Here is a 15,554-nt window from a genome sequence, read left to right on the forward strand (position 1 = left end):
TTCAGCCGCAGACAGTTCCTCTTTCCTATGACGAAGCTTGGCCTCCAACTTTAAAGACTTTGCTTTAAAGAATTGGTATAGAACATTGTTACAATGTTCGCTCCTCATCATATACGTACAAACAACAAACATTATTATACCAAAGGGATCAGATATCACGAAGAACACAATGCGCGGATATCATAAAAAGAGTACAAGGATTTACCTCTAAAACACGTTGCTGGGGAAAACTGTACTGGTACCCATCAGCTATGGCCATTATATCAGCAACAGAAGAGGGAGGGTCAACCACTAAATTAGCTTCCGAAGTTCTAAGATTCTTCTCCCACATCTCAGCAACGCGGGGTTCAGAAGACAGTTACATCATTCGACGAGTATAAGCGTCAGAATTCTTCTCACCAGTGACCACGGGGGCATGGTTAGGGACGAACATCAGGTTCTTCTTCTTTAGCCAAGCCAAAATGGCATCTTCACCTTCAGGCATTAGCGAGAAAGGGAAATCCTCGGAAGGAGACTCAACCGCATAATTTTCCTTGGCGGTTATCTCCTCACCCGCGCATGACTCGACATTCCTCAGCACGACCACCTGCGTTCTCAGCTTGCTGGTCAGTGGTACCTTCTTTTCTAAAGTCCCAAAGCACATCCCAATCATCATGTGGGGAAAGCAATGAGAAGTCCTCGGCAAGACCCATGGCAGCAGTCACATCGAAGGATTCCCCCGTGGAATATATCCTACCGAAAGAGAATTCTGGGAAAATTACGGGCAAAGTACCCACACCAACAATGTCATCGCCAACAGGGCAGATCCACTCCCACCAGTACCACCGACAGTAATATTACCCTCAGCCTCACCATCACCACCCGCGACAACTTCTTCTTCACCATCACCACCCGCGGCAACTTCTTCTTCAAGATCACCACCCGCGACAACTTCAGCCTCACTATCACCACCCGCGACAACTTCTTCTTCACCATTACCACCTTCGTCATCAGGGTAAGAAGTGTCGGTACGCTCTTCTCCGTTGGACATTTCTTCATCCTCACCATACCCTTGGTTTACGGGACTCGTAACCTCCTCATAACCCTCAGCCTCACCAATAACCGCAGTAGAAGATTGTTTGGGTCCAAGTTTCTTCTTCTTCGACACCTACAAACCAGTATACATCCCACAAAGGCTCATTTTTTCCCTCACTTCAAAAATGAAAATTATTTCAAGCAAGGAAAAAGGGGCAAAAAGATAGAGAATATAAGAAGAAACTATACCTTGGTAGTAGCAACACTCTTTGATGGATGGATAACACCAGAACCCTCCTCCTCATCTCCATCAACGACATCAAGAGCATAAGGAAAATTCATGCCCGCGAAATTAGGACGCCAAGGACAGAAATCTCCATAACGAGTAGGAGGAGTTTCACGAGGCTTGCTATTTTCAGAAGGACGCCAACCACGTGGACCCGGAATCCATCCGTAAGCCCAAGGACCAACTACCTCAATAACAGTAGCATGCCATTCATAATCATGGTCACGCTTAATCATTTCACGAGCAGGAAAGAGTTTCCGTTTAGCATATCCCTCAGTACCAGGAACATACTTCAGCTTGGCATCACTCACCTCACTCAAAAGACGAATTTCACCACGGGGAGCAGCAATATTACGAAGACTAACACTCCACAGCTTACGGTTTCTGTTGTTGACATAATCCCCAAAAGAACTATTAAAGTTCTGAGGAGTGTACCACTTTCTCTCAGCAGGATTTGGAACATAGCAGGTCATCATAGTCTCTCCCTTGCTCCGCAGATAACATTCCTTCAATGAACGAAGATAATTCCCAGATAGTTGTGACACAGAACGATTATGAGTGTTCGTGGAAGAGCCTTCGCGACTAGCCAACACGTCATAATAAAATGAGTCACCCGACTTATATAAGGGAAACATAAGACCCGCCTCGAAGGCTCCAACCGTAGTCAACAGATGAAACTCGTCAAACTGATAATTAGCAAGGAGCTCGTAGGTGATATCATCGTCAGGAGCATAGAAGCGAACCTCAAAAGCTTGGAGTTCATGTTTTTCCTTGAACATCTCAAGATCAATATGCTTGAAAGTGACCTTCTTCTTACCAACTGAAATACTGCGTATCATGGGGATAGTTTCTTCTTCGTCTGCGGAATCAGAAGTAGGACCCAATTCCGAAGCTTTCATTTTAAAATGAAGATTTTTAGACGGATCAGCTCTCGACATAGTACCCTTGGAGTACTTCCCTTTGAAATAAACCGCGGGAGGAGGCGGCAAAGATTTCTGCGGAGGCACTGAAGGAGGAGCCATTGAAAGAAGGGGCGGAGCATCCACTACTTCAGTACGAGGAGGAGGAGCCCGCGTACTCCTAGAGTCATCACGAGGAGGAGCCTGCGTACTCCTAGAATCTTCACGAGGACGAGAAGGGGCGCGGTTAACAACATACCTAGATCCAGAAGGACCCTTCGGCATATCCCCTTTCTTGGGAGGCATAATCTTCGCACCGGAGGAAGATGAAACCCTATGACCACGAGGATCTGATTGCGAAGACTTGTAAGGACCATCCCCAAGTGGAGATCTGTCAGGATCTCTACGCGGAGGGGATCTTGGCGGACTAGACGTCGGAGTTTGGTAAGGAGCCCGCGGACGATCAGACATATCTACAAGGAAACACAAAAATAGGTTAGAGAAGAATACGAAGAGATCACTAAAGATCAAAAAACCCATAATTGATGGTTCATCCGAATAAACATGAAAAACCCTAAGAACTAAAAAAATACTCCACCCGACTCCAGGGATGATACTCAGATACAGACTCACAGACGCTGTAACAAAGAACAGGGGCAAGCATATATGCTTCGACATGTATGATCTTCATCGCCAAACCAAGAACACAGCAGCAGGAGACAAACGGGTAGATACACAAATAAGTCAATGTTGAACAACTAATGAAAAACCCCATACCTGTATAGAAGAGGACGACAAGCACCAACCACAGTCGAAGAAAGAAGGATCGGAGATATCGACAGATACAGGGGCAGCAACAATCAAGAACGAAAGAAGCAGAAGAAAGAAACAGAAAATTGAATGCTATATTCCTCACAAGAACAATGATAGTAAATGGCTAAAGAACAAGAATAAGAAGACAAGAAGAGAATGAACACTGACAAGAAGAGGATAAAAGTTTATTTTACATTCTCTTTCCTATTTATGAAGCTAGAGGAGACAATAACTGCTCCTCGTACCAAGGAGCAGTTACGGGAGAAGTTAATGCAAAGTGGGAAACGTGTAGGACTACCTTTCTTCTTCAAAATTGCAAAATACGCCCAAGTTAGAAGAAGATGGGCAAATTGTATGTACACCTTTCATCATCCTCCACGTGTATAGAAAGAGACACGTGGAAGGCATGCGAAGCGAGACATCAAAAAATGATAGCAAGCATCTCATCAGAAGATGCCATCGGTCAGCAGATCTGACGGTCAGGGACAGAGGACCACAGAGTTATGATGGCTCAGAGGAGCACCAGATAATACCCCTTGGGTATTAACACACCCAATCCCGAGGAAGATCCCAGATCAACGGTCGAGAGGAAGTTTGGCTGACACAGATGTGACCAGACAAATAGACACTTGTCTGACACGACCGGACATCCATCTACCCGCATTAAATACCAAAGAGGTATACACGTGTCGGTCAGCTCGTGGAAGAAGCGAGGATAACCCTTCGTATTCAAACTCAGGCCGCGACATATGCCGAAGACCTCTGCGTAATAGGCACAAAGCACAAGAAGATAAGATTACAACGGCATCTCAGAGATGGGACCCACGTTCCTTCCCTATAAATACCCCTCTCCACTAAGAGAGAAGGGGCAGACCATTTTGGAGAGCAATTAGAGGAGAATATAGGAGAGAGAAATAGGAAGAGTAAGTAATCCCCCTACTTCCGCAGACCTATGTATATTCTAAAGTCATTCGACTATCTTTGTAACCATTCAGTACATAGTGAAACACCAAACCCCGTGGATGTAGGCCTTAGTGCCGAACCACGTAAATCTGTCTTATTTACATTTCAGCACCTTACATTCAACGTTAAACTTCATATGCTTTATATTTATACTTGTTTCTTGATTTATTTGCTTATACGAACATTATTTATGATAATATTCGACTAGACAATGACAAGCCCGAAGGTTTTGAGTCGATGAATCGATATAATCATCCCGTTACGCATACGATGTACGATTCTAGAATGAGAACGTGTGCGAATATTGTTTGTGAACACTTGGATGTTCACAATCCGCGTGATTTATGTGTTCACAACAGTTATGTGCACCAACTCATAGCCTTGGGCATTAAGGTTGCTCCTCGTTTGATCACCACAACCAACATTTTGACAAAGAAAAATCTTATCACCAGGGACCAATAATTCCCCACTTTCCACTCCATCTTTTAGCACGAATGACGCCCAGTTAGTCCCTTCTCTACCGAAAACCAACTCTCTTTAAGTGCCCAATTAGTGGACTACTAGTACTACTGCAGTAGTAGACCCATACGTGGACCTACACCAATTTAAAGTTTAGACTTCTGGTTCTAGTCAAAATGGTTCATGAGTTTGGATGGTCCTTATTTTGTGAACGAGATAGGCCTAAGGCCATTATCAATCTACTGTGATATCGTGTAGGTACTTGGTAACACATTTTTAGCAACTGTGAGAAAAGGTAAAAAAGTGGCTAACCGACTAAACCGACAAATAGTTTCTATGAGTTGGAAAAAACGTGAAGAAAAAACCTTAACTTTTACACCACTTCTGTTCTCTTCTTGTTCCCCACAAAAATATACCAAAGTAGATGTAGGCGCAAAAAAGAACTCTAGGACTTGTGCTCATACTTTATGCCCTTTGCTTTGGATCAATGGATGGTGAATTGATATGAATTTGCTTTGATATCAATGGATGGTGAATTGATATGAATTTGCCAATGGATGGTCCCTGTAAAACTCTAAACATTGGGATGGGTAAAAGTTAGATGGGTCCAGATCAGTGTAGTTGATTTCGGCCGAAACAACCGGAATCTCGGCGATATTTCCGGTTTCGGACTTAGGGGAGCCGATATCTACATTCTCGCCGCAACGAGATCTCACTGGAAAAATCGCCGGAATTGTTCAATCTCGACTGCATTTTCGGCCGGAATTTCGTTGGATTTTATCTGTTTCAAAGTTCTCATTCAATTGAAACTCCTCAATTTTCATCGATTATAATATGGATTCTCTTTTTATTATTAAAACTCAAACAACACTAATTCTTGAGAGAGACAAACAGAAACAAACAACAGAAACGCCATATGCAAATCAGTATCACCACTACCGGATCGATCACAAGAGAGTCAGAGACCACCATTGTAGAACAAAAGTTTCATATGTGGTTCTCTAATTAGTGAGGAATTTTTTTTTTAATCTAACACCGTCATCACCCCTGTTAACATTAAAAATATCTCACCACTGATCTCCTTTTTCCTCTTTTTAATTTTCTCCAAAATCATTATCCATCGAACATGCTCAAAGCTTTGAGTAAACAACTCCCATGAAAAAATTTGAGAGAAAGAGAAATTCAATTCTTAGAAAAAAATGAGAAAGTTAATGGCATACTCTATCTTCTCTTTCCTCTCTTCTTTTCTTACTGCTAGGTGCCAGTAACCCTGGTTTCAAATGAAAGTTAATAGTATACAGGATGTTGAGGATCTCACGGTAACATGAGAGTTAAGTCACCGAAATTCTGGCCGCGTATCTCGGTGAGACACTGTTGTCTCGGTGTCTCGGATCCAGACGAGACAAGCCGAGAAGCGAGATTAACCACATTGGTCCAGATAGTTTTGTTTCTGCACGGTCGGGAGAAGCCAGCCCGAAGAACATCCAGCATTTTTGGTAAAACTATGGAGATTATCTTCCAACGTGCCAAAAAGTCATCTAAAAGGAAACCTAGTTAACAAACTGTTACTACCAATTGCATACGCAGTTTACTAATATTTGATTTGAATCATTTGATCTCTTTTTAAAGTTTTATTATTATAATCCAAGCGACATCTAAGCTCAAATAATAACATTATTTATCATTTAGCTTTTGTGGTCTAGTAAACAGTCATTTGCTTTAAACATAACCTAAAACAAATCCCAAAGAATACTAAATATTTTCATCTGATTTGAAATTTTAAATGTAACATAAAACCAAACCCCACAGACATACTGATTTGCTAATGATGCTCATGCATTTCCCGCTCCGTTCACGCAAATAAACAACCACTAATTTCGTGTGGCCCATCTTTCCTGCTTTTCTTGAAGAGAAACCCACCACTCTTTTTGTTGACCGCATCGCAAATATTATACTTTCCTCGGTCATCACTACACCACTTCCTTAAATTATTCTTCCGCATGGTTGGGGTTGGCGTCCCGGAATTCACACCCATATACCTTCTTGCATGCATACATGCTCCGCACGGTGTTATTTGGGTCAGTGCTTTAAATCTTAATCGTCAGGTCTAATAATGAATGACCCAACGCTGAACCATTTAGCGAAAAGGTAATTTTTTTAACACTAAATTATGAGGGCTACTTTTTCGCTGCTAGTTCAAGTGCGAGCAAATGTTAGAAGAGGGAACTAGTGATAACAAATAGACAACATTTTTCTTTTTGAACTGCAACACTTTTCTGCTACTCTAGCAGCTCAATCTAGCCCATAAGATTTAGCCTAAACTACTTTAATTTCTGCCAGAATTGTATCACCCTGAGCTTGCAAGTTGATGATGGCTTTGTACACCTCCTTTCCTCAAGCCTTGCAACTTATTTAGCACCTGTACTTCCTACATTTTAAAAGCATTGCGAAAATCGAAAATGTTTGGTGCACCGTGTGAGAGAAGAATGGGACCCACTCCTGTCCAGGACTGTCCGATCCCTCTAGTTGCGCATCACGGTGCACAATCAGGGTGTGTCTATCACAGCCGTGCCAAAATTTGGAGTACCACAATGCGAGCTCAAACTCTAGAAGAGAGACCAAACGAAAGACCACAAGCTTGGATAAGTTCAAATGAGAGCGGGCCTCAAGAATCGAGGACTCTGTCTGAGAAATATAGATTCGGACCATCTATCTTCTCGAGAAGAACATAAAAAAAGCACACAAATACATGTGGCAGGTAAAAAATAATAATTTCCATTACACCTCAAGGGCATTTCAGTAAACTTGTGATTCTAAATTATCAATTTTTCCATGAGATCATTACTGCACCAACTAGTGTGGTTAAGTGACTTCTACTCTCTCTCTCTCTCTCTTCTTCACTTCACACAGACAGACACAGCCTTTAACTTACTTTGTCTCTTTGCATTCCCCCATTTTTCTCTCTTCCCCATTATTTCTACGAATCTCTCTCATCTGTGAACACTTCTTTGAGATCTCTAGAACAGCAACAGATTCCATCTGAAAAATAAGGTACATTTCTTAGATTTTCTAGTTGGATTAATGACTTCATTTCGAGTTTGGGGTTCACTATGATGATGAAACCAGGCAATGCATGTTTCATTTTGGAGTTAGGGTTGTGCGTTTTTTGGAAGATGAATCCAAGAATGTTTTTTTTTTTTCAGTTTATATAACTGTAAACAAAGAATCTTTTTGTGTACTGAGATTTCTTTGTCGGTTGGGTTTTTTCTTTATTCTTGGATTAGTCAGATTCTTGAGATGTCTTTACTAGATTGGAGTTTGAGATGGTTAGATTTGTGTTGAAGTTGTGTGTTTTGCTAATGCATTTTGGATTTGAAGGTGTTCTTCTCCAAGTGGGTTTTGACTGTGTGACCTGATTTGAGTTTTTTACATTGATGATTTTGAAAAATGGTTTTGTTTGCCATGCCAGATTTTCCAAATGTTTTGTTTCTTTAGATCAAATTTTGCTTGAATTTGGCTAAAAAATTAACACTCTTTTGAGTATTTTGGATCCTAGTCATTCAAGGGAGGTAGATTGTGGGTTCTAACCAGAGAAGATTTTGTACTATTAGAATTTTGTCCAAGCTTGAAAATTTGTCTTGGGTTTGTTTTTTCCCGGATTTGATTTTTTGTTTTGTTTTGTTAACTTCCATCAAGCATCTCCACGAAGTAAGGATTGCTTGCTTAGTTTTGGGTGTTGCCATTAATGGTGAATCAATCTTATGAGTGTCTTCTGATGCAAGCTTCTCATACAAATACATGATTTTGTGACACAAGCAGATTAAGATGGAAGGAGTAATAAATGCTGAGGCACCCTTGGATTATGCTGCATTTCAGATTATGCCCACTCAAAATAGGTTAAACATCTTCCTATGAACTATCGTTAGTATTGTATTAGCTTTTAGAGCAGAGAGTAATTGGTGAAATTTTTGCCCATGTTCGCTGCCAGACATGAAAATTGGACAACTGATAGTTTAAACTTGATCTATCAAGACAAAAATTTCCTAGGAGAAATTAAGTTCTTGGGAAAGGGAATGTTTTGTTGCACGTATAGGGTTGGCCTGGATATATTAAATCGATAAGAGATTGTAGTTAATCAGCCGCTGCTGTGGGATTTAATGAAATATAGAGATCAGATTATGCCCCAATTGAGTTGTTCCTGCATTTTAGGAATATGGGTGCTGTGTCTATTCTGTGTAAAAATTTATCAACTCTTGAAACTAAAATAGTGCTTATCAACAAGATCCGTTGAGTGGACTTTCTGTTTGTTCTATATCAAATAAACTTATCAAAGAGATTAGTTGTACAGCTATCTGTGGTTGCCGATTACCAATATATAGAACAGTACTAGCCTTAAGTAATGCTCGCGTGATATCCTGATCCATCAAATCCTAAAAGCAGTTTATGAAAAGTTAATTTGCCTTCTGGTTTGCCCACCATGAGAACCTCATGGGAGTCTCTAGAGCAATATCAAATGCATCACATTTCTCTAGTGTAAGATCTTCTAGTAATGCATCTTATATTTATTGCAGGTACGAGGCATTTGTTTGTCGAGACAGAAAAATAGAGAAAGTTGCTTCTGGTCATCTAGAACAACTCATGGTAGAATTACCTGAAGTGAAAACTGCAGAACAGGGTGACAACTTCAAGCTACAGTTACCTGAAAATCTAAGGGGCTCAGCATGGTTCACCAAATCTACTCTAACTAGGTTTGTTAAGGCTTTACTTACCTTTTTCTCTTTGTCCAATCTTTTGTACCGAGTTCTCTTCATCCTGCATTGGGTTTACAGATTCTTGCATATTGTCGGTGCACATGAAAAATCAACGATTTGCAAGTCTCTTAGGAGTGAGATGGCTCAGCTGGAGGAAGCTAGACGGTTTCATCTTGAATTGTATAGCCAGGTAGAATCATATTGTCTTATCTTCTTTGACAACCCGTTGGAATTCTGCTGTTTAACTATCCTCAATAAGAAGTGTTTTCCCTTTCTCAGGGTCACAAGGAGCATCCTGGATCAGGGAAAACAGGTACCCTCATTCTTGACTTTTAAAATGTTAAATCCCAACTTAGAATTTACCATGTGCACATTCATCGCTGTATGCACAGTTTTACTGGTTATGGTTTGTCACTGGCTGCGGTGTTGATAATGGTTAAATTTGCATTTAAAGTACTAGTCCTCTTTCCTCAATAGCCTGTGTTAGTGTCACAAAGTTACTGCTGGATGTATCCCACAAATAAGTGTGACATGGATTGCGAATGTCCTGTTTTGTGTTACAAGATTACTTTTCGACTGGAAGCTTACATGTCATTTTTCCCTTTGATTAGATGGCCATTCAAAAGTTGCAGAACGAACAGTAGATTCCCAGACAGTGCCGTCTGATGCTACAAGGTACTGAGTCAATGGTTGTCATTCCTATTAGCAATTTTTTTTTGTTGATCTCCTACTTATTTTCTGATTTGTCAACTGATTACTTGTTAGGAATGAACTGCTGCGAGCAATGGACTTGAGAATAGCAGTATTAAAAGAGGATTTCACTGCTTCTTTCAACCAGGCTGTAGGTGCTCCATGCTCCATTAAGCAGATAACTGATTTGGTGACATTTTGTGAGCATTTTGGAGCAATGGAACTAAGGTGTTTACCTTTGCCATAGGGGTGTCCGTTAATTTAACAATTCCATCGAACTATAATAAATCCCTTTTATGTTTTCTATCTATTTTTTTACTGCATGAAAGACAGTTACTGATTACTGAGTATCTTGTTCGACTACAAATACTAAGATAAAGAACGTCCATTTTTGTATTCAGGAATTTGCTGTCCAAGTATATAGAATTGGGAGTAATGGATCAAGTTGGTGAACCCCAAAATGACCGATCAAGCGGCTTGCTTGATTCTGAGAATGGCAGCGAAATAACAAAACTGACAGCTCAGCACTCTTCGCCGGTGAACACATTCAAGGCAATAAAATACAATGCCTCCCCTGCTAAAGCTGCACAACGTGAACGTCAAAGCTCGACTGGTAGCGAGGAATCGTCTAACTCGGGCGATGAAGATCAGTCCTTTTCAGAAAGAAGCCGTCCCCTTGTGAGATCTGGTTCATCTAGGAGGTCTGCGTCACCAATGCGGAGAATACAGATAGGAAAATCTGGATCACGCAGAGCTGCTGCACTAACAATTAAGAGTCTTAGCTATTTTCCAGCTAGGGAAAGGGTATCTTCTAATAGAGATGGGACAGGGAACAGCAGTGAAGATGAAGATTCTGTTGTTCAGCCACCGGAAAAACCTGAGAGTAATGTAAGAAGGATGAGTGTTCAAGCTGCAATCAGTCTCTTTGAGAACAAACAGAAAGATCAAAGTTTGGATCTTCAGAAAAAGAAAACTTCAGCGGAAGTCTCCGTCAATACTAACAAGGCTGTTTTAAGAAGATGGAGTTCAGGCATGGGTGATTCTTCAACCCAGTCCCCGTCAGAGAATGGGAATGCTTCTGAAGAAGCTGCTCAGATATGTACAGATAATTTAGAGAGTGAAGAAGCTCAGACTAGTGAAGTGAAGTCGGAACAGAACTTTCTTGGTGAAAGTTTGAACCCCATTAATACTGTTGAGCCAGATTATTTTCTAGGTGGAGGAGGGGAGAAGAGAACAACTTATCGAACAACTCGAAAAGCTGATATTCTTGTAATCCACGAAGATGAGGATACTTGTGAACGAGTAACAAAATCTGCTGAATGGAGCCAGCGAAAGAAAGCAGAGTTGAGCCAAATGTTGAAAATGATGGAGAATAAGCCTGTCAGACATCGAAACATGGCCACTCAAAATAGCAGAAAACAAGAGTCTCCCAATGAACAAAGAGGTGGCTTTTATGATCACTACAAGCAGAAGAGGGATGAGAAACTTAGAGGAGAGAATTCTGGGAAGCAGGAACAAAAGGAAGAACAATTTAAAGCACTGCAGGACATCCTTGAGCAGCAAAAGGCTGAGATGGCCTCCAAAGCTACGATTACGGCAGGAAAACAAAGTTCCTTATTGAGCAAGCCTCGAAAAACTCAAAAGAATCCATCTCCACCTGTTAAACCCAAAAAGGATGCCCTTAAACCAGCTGTTCCACGCAAGACTTCAACCAAAGCCTCACCAACAACATCTTCCCTGCCAGCAGCGCGCAAGTCCTGGCCATCTGCTCCATCCCCGAAACCAACTATTCCTGCGCCATCTAAAACACCTAATGGAATCTCCTCTACAGGCACCACACCAACTCGTCGGAAATCACAACCCACACCTTCTCCAACTCGAACAACTCCGAAAGTTGGAAGACCCCTACAGCAACCGAAGAGCACAAAAAGTGCCCAAAGTGAGCCTAAACGGACCTTGAAAAGTCAGGAAGTGAAGAAGCAGCAAGCAGTAAGTAAGAGTGAGAAAACCACAAAAACAAAATCTCATTTAGCTCCAGCAGATGGCTCTAGTTTGGCTCCCACCAAGCCGAGTTTTTACAGCAAGGTGACAAGAAAGGGTAGTGTGGTTCCGTTAGAGTCCAAGCCTTTCTTGCGTAAGGGCACAGGAATTGGCCCTGGTGTTGGCCCTGGTGTTGTGAAGTCAAAGGCTTCTCAATCTGAAGAACCTCCAAGAGACAGTGGCAATCTTGTTAGGGATGAAGAGGAGGTGGTTGCTGAAATTCCAAAACCAATGCCAGAGCAGCAAGAGGAAGAATACGCCATCCTACCGGTAAGTGATGTTACTGACTTAGAACCCGAAGCTTCAGTACATACCCCCCAGAATTGTGAACAAACAGAAAATCGTGCTGAATTTGTTGCTGAAGGTGATAGCTGCAAAGAGACGACAGATTATCCAGTAGAAATGCAGTCTGACGAGGTACCAACCATCTCACCGAATGCCTGGGTCGAAATAGAAGAGCATCAAGAAGAGATGCCTGTATCTTGTGACAATGACATAAACCCTGCTTTGCCTGTTGCAAACCCAGCTGATATTGTGCCAATCAGATCGTCAAGTCCACGCATTCGTCATTCTCTCTCACAGATGCTGCAAGAAGAAAATGGTGATCCTGAGATCATTGAGTGGGGGAATGCTGAAAACCCACCAGCCATGATCTATCAAAAGGATGCACCAAAAGGATTCAAAAAGCTCTTACAGTTTGCCAGGAAAAGTAAGGGGGATGGTAACATAACTAGTTGGTCCAATCCATCGGTGTTTTCTGAAGGGGAGGAGGATGCGGAGGAATCTAAAGCTGCTAGTAAGAGAAATTCAGATGCTTTGCTGAGGAAGGCTGCTATTCAAGCTTCATTTGCTGACAGCATAAATGCTGGAAATTCAGACAAGAGAGCTACTGACAATACACCCACTATTCATGATTTACTGTCAGGTGTGTTTAGGCTTTATATACGTCCTAGGTCATTAAGTCACTAACTTAGCACACTACTCTACTGTGTCAAACCCCATAGTTTGTAATTTCTTTTTAACCTTGAGATGTCTCAAAATCAAGTTCATTTAATTATGATTTCTTCACAGCGGCTCAAGCAAGCAGGATGGCGGAGGGACACATGTCTGCTGCAGCTTCCTCTTCTAAAGGTTTGGTTTTTTACTCTTTTCTGGCTAAAGGTTTATGTACTTATATTCTTAAGTTGGATCCATATTTCCTTGTTGATTTTTAACTAAAATGATCCATGTTTGCTCTCCTTTATCTGCTCACGTATGGTCTATATTTTTCTGATGTTGTATTTGTATTTCAGCAGGACGGTCATTCTTCTCTCTTTCAACATTTAGGAGCAGCAAATGGAACGAAACAAAACTTCGTTAACGAAGGCAAATACTTGTAAAGGGAAAAAAAATGTTAACATTTATCTCCTCTCCTTGACCTTGTGTAGGTGGTTTTGCTCGAGGCAAATGTTTTTCTTTTCTCTTCCTTTATTTTTTTGGTTGTCATGTTTGTCATATTGGTCGAGCCTGGTTCTGCATATTGTCGGCTGAGTTATCTGTAAATTCAAAGTGATTAATATAACAATAGAGATTATTTTTTGCTGAAGATTTGTACCTTCTCTGTACCAGAAAATAGTAGAGGCAGATATATTAGCACATAGCATGTAATCATTTTCTCATGATTACCTTAGCTATACTTTCTAATTTATGGTTTGTTTCAACATGCCTTTTATTTATTTGGGTTACAAAGCAGCTGAACTTTTCTTCTTTTCCAAATCACCAAATCACCACATACTTTAGCTTCCTTTACTGTTAGGAATTATATACACTACTGATCCGCAACAAACCAAAAAAAAAAAAAAAGAAGAAAAAGAACAAAATAAAGGGGCTTTGTCGCCGAGATGTGAAAGACACTTTTGTCTCTGAATGAAATTTCCTTCTACCATGTTGAGGTATCTCTCTATTTTCCATCGTCTCACTGGCAGAAATCCTTACTCCATTTGAAGTGTCTTTGCCTTCCACGGTTTTAGGATTTGAAAGGAACACAGCAAACTAGCATCTACACTCATCAGTGCACCTGCATTGTTGAATTCTCCGCAATAGTTTGGTGCTGAAAATATTGTAACCAATTGCCTGTCCGCAAAGAATTCGTAGCCATCTTCAACAACCTGTCACCATATTCATTAGGTATAGACAGAATACTAGTAAAACTTTCACCAGGTCAAAATCTATCTCTTTGGAGGTTAGTATTTATAGTAGTCAGAGATAATCTAAAGTTGTCAAGTTGGACCAGGTTAGTCTGCAGTGTAAATGTACCTTCGGCTTCCCTGCCGCTGCCAGAGTCCAATATGTGCAACATACAAGCCTAGCCTAGAGAAACAAGTAGAAATGAAAGACAGGCAATAAGGAAGAAATGTATGTACCTGGTGGGCACGGCAAATGAGATCCAGATCATGTTTCTTCAAGAATTCAGCAACTTTGTCAGCTCCAAAAGTAAAAGAAACACCTCTGTCATTCTCACCCCAACCTTTAATATCTCTATCAGGATCAGCCCAGAGGAGGTCACATATTAGACCTTGATCTGGAACATCTACCGGTCTTTCAATAGCTCTTATCTGATCCATACTTTCCATTTCAGGTGAAAGCCCACCATGCATACATAATATCTTGTCGTCAATGATTGCTGAAACTGGCAAACAGTTGAAACAATCCGTAAAAATCTTCCATAAACGAACACTAAACCGACGTTTACATTCATCGTAGAATCCGTAGATTCTGTTAATGGAAGCGCATTCATGGTTACCGCGAAGAAGAAAAAAGTTATTTGGGAATTTGCATTTGTAAGCTAAGAGTAAGCATATTGTTTCTATGCTTTGTTTTCCTCTGTCTACGTAGTCTCCGAGGAATAAGTAATTCGACTCCGGTGGGAATCCACCGTATTCAAATAGCCGTAACAAATCCGAGAATTGGCCGTGTATATCACCTGTCAACAATTACAACAATGCAGGAACCATGAAAATGTGAAATTCAGATTAATGAGAAAATGAAGATGATATTACATACCACAGACATTCATAGGGGCTTCTAATTCCAGAAGAATAGGTTGGCTTAAGAAAACTTCTTTGGAAACTATACAAAGTTGACGAATTTCAGATTCATTTAACTGAACCCTTTTGCCTTTATTTTTTCTTCCATCCAAGAGTCTATCAATTAAATTGTCTAATACATTATTGTCCATCTCTTTTTGAAGAAAAAAGTTTGGTTTTGATTGAATCCTCCACTAGGCCTCAAATGATCAAAAAGAAGGAGATTGAAGAAGATTATTTGTTCAAAAGAAGCGAAAACAGAAAAGAAAAAACAAGAAAAGAGTAAGGGAGAGAATGAAAAGAGGATGAGTTTGGTTTTGGGTTGCTAAAATTGGTAAAGGAGAGAAGAGTGCAAGGTTAAAAAGAAGAGACTTTAGAAGCCCTTCATTTAGACCGTTTTATAAGGGCGGGTTTGAATGCATGCACCACATGCATCCCTAACATACCCTTAACTAACGGGTCGGTTGGCAATCGAGACTTTTCTTACGCAAACTTTGATTTTTCCTTCCTCTCTTCAAATCTGCATTTCTCTTTCATTCTTCTTGTAATGTACTGTATATTTTTTTTTCTAATG

The 15,554-nt window shown here is 40.7% G+C and overlaps 2 protein-coding genes across 4 annotated transcripts; one reads left to right on the plus strand and one right to left on the minus strand.

The window, feature by feature from the left end:
• The first annotated feature begins 7,292 nt into the window (after nt 1-7,292).
• LOC113322743 (altered inheritance of mitochondria protein 21-like) lies at nt 7,293-13,500 on the plus strand. 3 transcript variants are annotated; one of them, XM_026570885.1, is made up of 10 exons: nt 7,293-7,485; nt 8,254-8,330; nt 9,006-9,182; nt 9,264-9,375; nt 9,465-9,498; nt 9,797-9,860; nt 9,951-10,103; nt 10,277-12,840; nt 12,987-13,046; nt 13,208-13,500. In XM_026570885.1, the coding sequence occupies exons 2-10, from the start codon at nt 8,260-8,262 to the stop codon at nt 13,273-13,275; spliced, it is 3,303 nt and encodes a 1,100-aa protein (XP_026426670.1). In that variant the 5' UTR covers nt 7,293-7,485; nt 8,254-8,259; the 3' UTR covers nt 13,276-13,500. The 3 variants fall into 3 exon arrangements, with proteins under 3 accessions (XP_026426670.1, XP_026426671.1, XP_026426672.1); XM_026570886.1 differs by having other exon boundaries at nt 13,211-13,500; XM_026570887.1 differs by lacking the exon at nt 8,254-8,330.
• Nucleotides 13,501-13,605: 105 nt separating this feature from the next.
• Nucleotides 13,606-15,321, minus strand: LOC113322744 (serine/threonine-protein phosphatase PP1-like). Its single transcript, XM_026570888.1, has 3 exons — nt 14,958-15,321; nt 14,318-14,877; nt 13,606-14,062 (listed from the first exon to the last, which is right to left on the minus strand). The coding sequence occupies exons 1-3, from the start codon at nt 15,130-15,132 to the stop codon at nt 13,886-13,888; spliced, it is 912 nt and encodes a 303-aa protein (XP_026426673.1). The 5' UTR covers nt 15,133-15,321; the 3' UTR covers nt 13,606-13,885.
• Between the last annotated feature and the right edge of the window lie 233 nt (nt 15,322-15,554).

Source organism: Papaver somniferum, chromosome 11 (genome assembly GCF_003573695.1).
Source record: "Papaver somniferum cultivar HN1 chromosome 11, ASM357369v1, whole genome shotgun sequence".
NCBI classification, from domain to species: Eukaryota; Viridiplantae; Streptophyta; class Magnoliopsida; order Ranunculales; family Papaveraceae; genus Papaver; species Papaver somniferum.

Bases quoted from the DNA above. Each gene is read 5' to 3' on its own strand.
- LOC113322744 (XM_026570888.1), bottom strand. From the start codon at position 15,132: ATGGACAATAATGTATTAGACAATTTAATTGATAGACTCTTGGATGGA. The intron at 14,878-14,957 runs GTATGTAATATC...AATTGTTGACAG, and splicing joins AGCCCCTATGAATGTCTGTG to GTGATATACACGGCCAATTC. The intron at 14,063-14,317 runs GTACATACATTT...ATATGGTGACAG, and splicing joins TCATTTGCCGTGCCCACCAG to GTTGTTGAAGATGGCTACGA.
- LOC113322743 (XM_026570885.1), top strand. From the start codon at position 8,260: ATGGAAGGAGTAATAAATGCTGAGGCACCCTTGGATTATGCTGCATTT. The intron at 9,861-9,950 runs GTACTGAGTCAA...ATTACTTGTTAG, and splicing joins GTGCCGTCTGATGCTACAAG to GAATGAACTGCTGCGAGCAA. The intron at 12,841-12,986 runs GTGTGTTTAGGC...ATTTCTTCACAG, and splicing joins TATTCATGATTTACTGTCAG to CGGCTCAAGCAAGCAGGATG.